At 39.8% G+C, this 5,676-nt stretch overlaps 1 protein-coding gene across 3 annotated transcripts in view; it reads left to right on the forward strand.

Annotated features, from left to right (window-relative positions):
• The window catches only part of Oprm1 (opioid receptor mu 1), a 61,586-nt gene that overhangs the window by 36,564 nt on the left and 19,346 nt on the right, over window positions 1–5,676 (forward strand). For 2 of the 3 annotated variants that reach the window (XM_031352764.1, XM_031352763.1), the window contains exons 2-3: window positions 1,365–1,717; window positions 2,473–2,993. In XM_031352764.1, the coding sequence (XP_031208624.1) occupies window positions 1,365–1,717; window positions 2,473–2,993 (874 nt within the window). Of the gene's footprint in view, window positions 1–1,364; window positions 1,718–2,472; window positions 2,994–5,676 lie in introns of those variants that run through there. The other variant, XM_031352765.1, reaches the window with a different exon arrangement.

A 5,676-nucleotide genomic window follows, 5' to 3' on the forward strand; every position in this document is an offset into this window, starting at 1 on the left:
CCTCCCCAACTTGCTTCTTGGTCATGATGTTTGTGCAGGAATAGAAACCCTGACTAAGACACAGGTGTAGCTGTGTGCTAACAACTATTTACAAAAGAGGCATGGCGAAGCTGGCTCGAATGGCAGTGGTTTACCAGACACTGATTTTGATGACAGTGATTTTGCTACTATACATATGTCAACACTTAGCAAACTGTACTCACTATGTATCATTTCTTTCATGTCATTAACAACTCAATAAAGACCTCACACATAACACAGAAAAGCTTAAGTATTCCACTGGGTGAGGGCTTATTCACCATAAAACACCCTTTCATCTACTTCCCACCTCTTTATTGCCTCTCCTTCATAATCACCATCATTTCCTGGTATGATTTTACCCTTCCTGACAAATATATTCATTGTAGCATTTTAACTCTAACCCCTTAGCTGGAGTTCTTGTGCTCCTAGAATTCCCTGTTCCTGTCACCATCTTCTTATTTGAACTTTAAGACAAAATGTGGGCTTCTGGGCTTCTGAAATGCTTTCCAACTCGCATGTCCCTTACCTGTTCTGGTCGATGATCTTTTCCATGCTCCATAGCGACCGGGACATGGATGTGACTATGATGTGTATCTATGTGCATGCAGAGAAACACAGGGCTGTTCACACAATTGTGGTCAATAATTTTAAATATATATATTTATATATTTATATATATAATGTATATGTATGCATATAGGAATATATTTACATATATGCATGTATATAAAATGGGTATATATGATACATATATACATATGTATGGACATATATGGATACATATATATGGATATATTTTACATTGTATATATTATAAATATATATAATATTTATATTATGTTATATAAAATATATTAATATATTTCTTATACATGTTTAGAATCATTATCTACCTGGTAATTCTCCATGCCAATTGCACCAGTCATAATGGCTCCTACACTAAAAACAAGGAAGCAAGCTAAACATGGCAGTACACACTTATGTTCCCAGGACTTGGGCATTAAAGATAGGAGAATCAGGAGTTCAAGACCAGCTTTGCTGTGTAGCAGGTTCAAGGCTCGTTTGGGATACATTAGATTCTGTCTCAAACAAATAAACAATACCCCAAAACGCCATGTTTTCTATTGTAGTAACTATCAAATAGAAAAGAAAACTTGAGATTAGGGAAATTACTATTTATCTCATGGGCACTCAATTATAAACATTGACTGTCACTTTGAGAAAGTCCTGGATCTACTCTCAGGGTCTTCTATTAACCACTGATGTTTTCTTAAGAGACTACTATCTGTCTTTCAGGTGGTGTCTCCAATAAGTAATTTCTCTGCTGTTCTTTGGTTTCCTAGATATACCAAAATGAAGACTGCCACCAACATCTACATTTTCAACCTTGCTCTGGCAGATGCCTTAGCGACCAGTACACTGCCCTTTCAGAGTGTCAACTACCTGATGGGAACATGGCCCTTCGGAACCATACTCTGCAAGATTGTGATCTCAATAGATTACTACAACATGTTCACCAGCATCTTCACCCTCTGCACCATGAGCGTGGACCGCTACATTGCTGTCTGCCACCCAGTCAAGGCCCTGGATTTCCGTACCCCCCGAAATGCCAAAATTGTCAATGTCTGCAACTGGATCCTCTCTTCCGCCATTGGTCTGCCTGTAATGTTCATGGCAACCACAAAATATAGGCAGGGTAAGGGTTAACGTGGGCCTGAGTCAGGGATGAGGGTACTTAGTCCAAACTGTTGGTGATGTCTGAACCAAGCAGAATTCATGGTCTCTGTCAAACTGTACTTTGAATTAAGAAAATGCCTTTAAATATTTTGAAATGAAAATATTTCACTATAATTACAAGCCTTCTAGGTATTTTAATAAGAACAAAATCTACTTATTCCTGATTTCTCTGTACTTACTTCATCAAAATGTTGAATAATTGGGAACATAACTCCGGCAAAAGCAATTAAAGCTTAAGCCCAGCCAATGCGGTAGTGAGGTTTACTTACAATTTCCAAGCAGTTACCTACCTGACAAATTCACACCTCCTGATTTAACGGCAGCTGCCATCCAGAAGGGGAGGGGAAGAATCCATTAACAGGAAAAAATCCTAGAAACCTTGGACAACAGTTATATCTTTTACAACAGCATAAATCCCACAGAGAGTCTGACTCATTGAGAAATACACATAACTTCTCACTTCATAAGATCTTAATGTGATCCAAGTGAGCAGAAAAATAGAAAATGTGGGAAGGAAAAGAAGAAAGTAACTTCCCTGTGCATCAGTGGATGAGTCTCTCCCTTAATTTTTTTAATTCCTTTCTTGCCCGTCTGGAAGCAACAACCTTCATTCAACTCAGGTCAAAGCCATTAGTAGGCAAAGGAGCAATTTTAGAACCTGATGATATAACTAAATGTCGCTGCTAATTTTTCTCGAAAATTCTTTCCTTCCAGGGTCCATAGATTGCACCCTCACGTTCTCCCATCCCACCTGGTACTGGGAGAACCTGCTCAAAATCTGTGTCTTCATCTTCGCCTTTATCATGCCAGTCCTCATCATCACTGTGTGTTATGGACTGATGATCTTACGACTCAAGAGCGTCCGCATGCTGTCGGGCTCCAAAGAAAAGGACAGGAACCTGCGCAGGATCACCCGGATGGTGCTGGTGGTCGTGGCTGTATTTATCGTCTGCTGGACCCCCATCCACATCTACGTCATCATCAAAGCACTGATCACGATTCCAGAAACCACTTTTCAGACTGTTTCCTGGCACTTCTGCATTGCCTTGGGTTACACAAACAGCTGCCTGAACCCAGTTCTTTACGCCTTCCTGGATGAAAACTTCAAACGATGCTTCAGAGAGTTCTGCATCCCAACTTCCTCCACGATCGAACAGCAAAACTCCACTCGAATCCGTCAAAACACTAGGGAACACCCCTCCACGGCTAATACAGTGGATCGAACTAACCATCAGGTATGTGCTTTCTAGAATTATGTATAACACACAAAAATACAGCACCTGGTACCAGTCTAAGATTTAAATCCTTAAGAAGGTCGGTTACTGGGGAATTGAGGCCAAGCCTAAGAACAGAGGGAAGAGGGGACCAAATTCTGATCACAGTATCAGGAAGATGTGCCACAGAAATATACTTGATGTATGTGCACAAGTTCATTTAGATATAAAGGTTTGGTAAGTAACAATCTACTATGCTGCTAAAAGTTACTATCCTCAGAGCCTTGTCTTCTTTGCAAAATAAATGGCTTTAGTAAATTTTAGAAATAATCTCACCTTGGAGTCTTGATTCACACGGCAACTTTCTATAATCCAAAATATCTTGCTAATATCCCTATTATTTAAAAACAAACCCCACCCCAGTTCTGTAGTTTAACTACTGTAGTGGAACATTGTCCACTGTGGTCATAGGTACAAGGTATTTCCAAGAGAGAAAAAAAAAGTGTATGCATGTATATGTTATTATATATGTACATGTGTTAAGTATATGTTATTATGAGTGACCATATACATGTAAATATACATATACGTGCTATATTTGTATATGTCACATATATATATATATGAATATTTGATAGGCCATCTCTAGTATTTGTTAAGGCTTTGTTTTATAGATTCTGGAGCCTGAACACTAGAGAAAATGCCAGCATATTACCTAACTACTATATTAAAATTAATTTTAAACACTTTCCATGCTATTTGAAAATGATTTAAGGCTGATTAAAAGTTTGGACATGTATTACTATGTCCAGGAGAGTCTCGAGAAGATCTAAGATTCACTCACAAATTTGTAACCATACAAGAAATGAACAAAGAAGGGGAGATCTCTTATCTCCAATACCCATAAAACTGCCTAATTGGTCGTGTTACAGTAATTCAACACCTAACCTGAAACTCAGTGCATATACGATTTAATTATTAATATTGGTTTAAATAAATATTCCAAAATCCTTCCCACACCTAAAAAATCACACTGAATATAATTTTGTAATAACACAGAGTTGAAACTCGAGCCTCCTTTGAGTAAATAAATGATGCTTGGGCTAGGAGGATCCACACAAAAAGACTACCAAGTCCTGTGGAGGAGCAGCCAGAGGGAGGCCTTGGCCACCACAGTGGTAGCTGCTCCCACTTGCTGTCTCTCCACCACACCCCTCTCTCACTGTTCCCTTTATCCTCAACTATGGCTACCCAGCATAGCCTACATTCAGTCTTTCTAACTGGCCTCAGATTTATGTAATACAACCTAGATGAATCTGCCTCAGGAGACATGAATGCTCATACCTAAATGGGAAGTGTGGCTAATGCAAGGCACGTGACCAGCACCCCTAGAGAGCATGGTGGTAATGATGGCAGATTCGTTCCCAACTCAAAGGCAATTATTAACAAATTTATCTCCCTGCTTCCAGCTCAGAAATCAAAGCCAGGCAGAAATGGGTTTCTCCACTGTTCCCTCTCTCTCTCTCTCTCTCATTGTTATCCACATTGAGACACATAACCCTTTCCTTTTTCTATGCAGCCCTCCTTTTGTAGGCCTTTTTTTTTTTTCAAACTCTTGCCTGTCACTTTGAAAGGGTAAGAATTTAAATTGATTTTTTTTCTTTTTTTCTCCAATCCACGAGTACATTTTAGAGAATGCAATTTGAAGCTATCAATCCTAAACTGGGCTTCAAATCTTTGGCACTGAAATATTTTTACTTTCATTAGAGAAAAGAAAGAGAATAAGAAAGGTTGGGCTCTTCCTCCCCTCCCTAGTTGTCATGTTTTCTCTCCCAGGCTTACAGGGGCATGGCTGCTTGGTAGCTTCCTCTACGACACTGTCGGGCCTTCTTATCCTGCTTGACCCACCTGACCTTCCTCTAATGGAAGCAGAGGCCCCAAGCTCTCTATTCAAGCACATCCCTGTTTTAAACACAGCTGACCTTCAGCTTCTCCAATGCTGCCTTCAACTCCATTCGAAACCCAGTGTTTGCACACCAGTGTGGTTCTTGCACAGCCAGAGCATAGAAGGGAAGATAATTGGAGAAGTTCTGCCCTAAGTAACTAAAAGGTTTGCTTTAAAAATACATCCAATTAGCACTTATCGCTATCACTGCCTCTGCGGAGCAGCGTCAGCATCAGATAACGGAGAAGCACATTAGCCTGGAACTGGCAGCCTCCCAAAGGCCCAGCTGGGAGAGCTAGACCGAAAAGAGAAGCTGTAAGAGGCAGAAAAGATGCCCTGACATAATTGAAAATGAACAGAAATCAAAGATCCTATCCACCAATCTCTACCGATGTGTCTTTCTTTGGGGTCAAAGCAATCAGGTGAGGGTGGCTGGAGTGATAGTAAAGCCTTTGGTGGTCACTTCTGGCATCTAGTCTAATCAGATCTGTAGGACAAGTCAGGCTATTTGGCTTTGCCAAAGGGAATCACTGGGATTACCTGAGAGTGAGAATCTGACCAGCAGGTATTGAGTTACTGTAGGTTTCCTGTTTATTCGTTCCTTTGTTTAGAATATGAGCCAGCCTGTTAGGAAACAAGGCTAACTGAATTTGTGTGAATGAACTTTTTTCGTTAGAAGTATTTGAAGTTTGTCCTGGTTATCAATGTTTATGTTCTGTCTACTTGTGTTTTCATATATATATATATATATATATATAT

Source organism: Mastomys coucha, unplaced genomic scaffold, assembly GCF_008632895.1.
Source record: "Mastomys coucha isolate ucsf_1 unplaced genomic scaffold, UCSF_Mcou_1 pScaffold5, whole genome shotgun sequence".
NCBI lineage: Eukaryota > Metazoa > Chordata > Mammalia > Rodentia > Muridae > Mastomys > Mastomys coucha.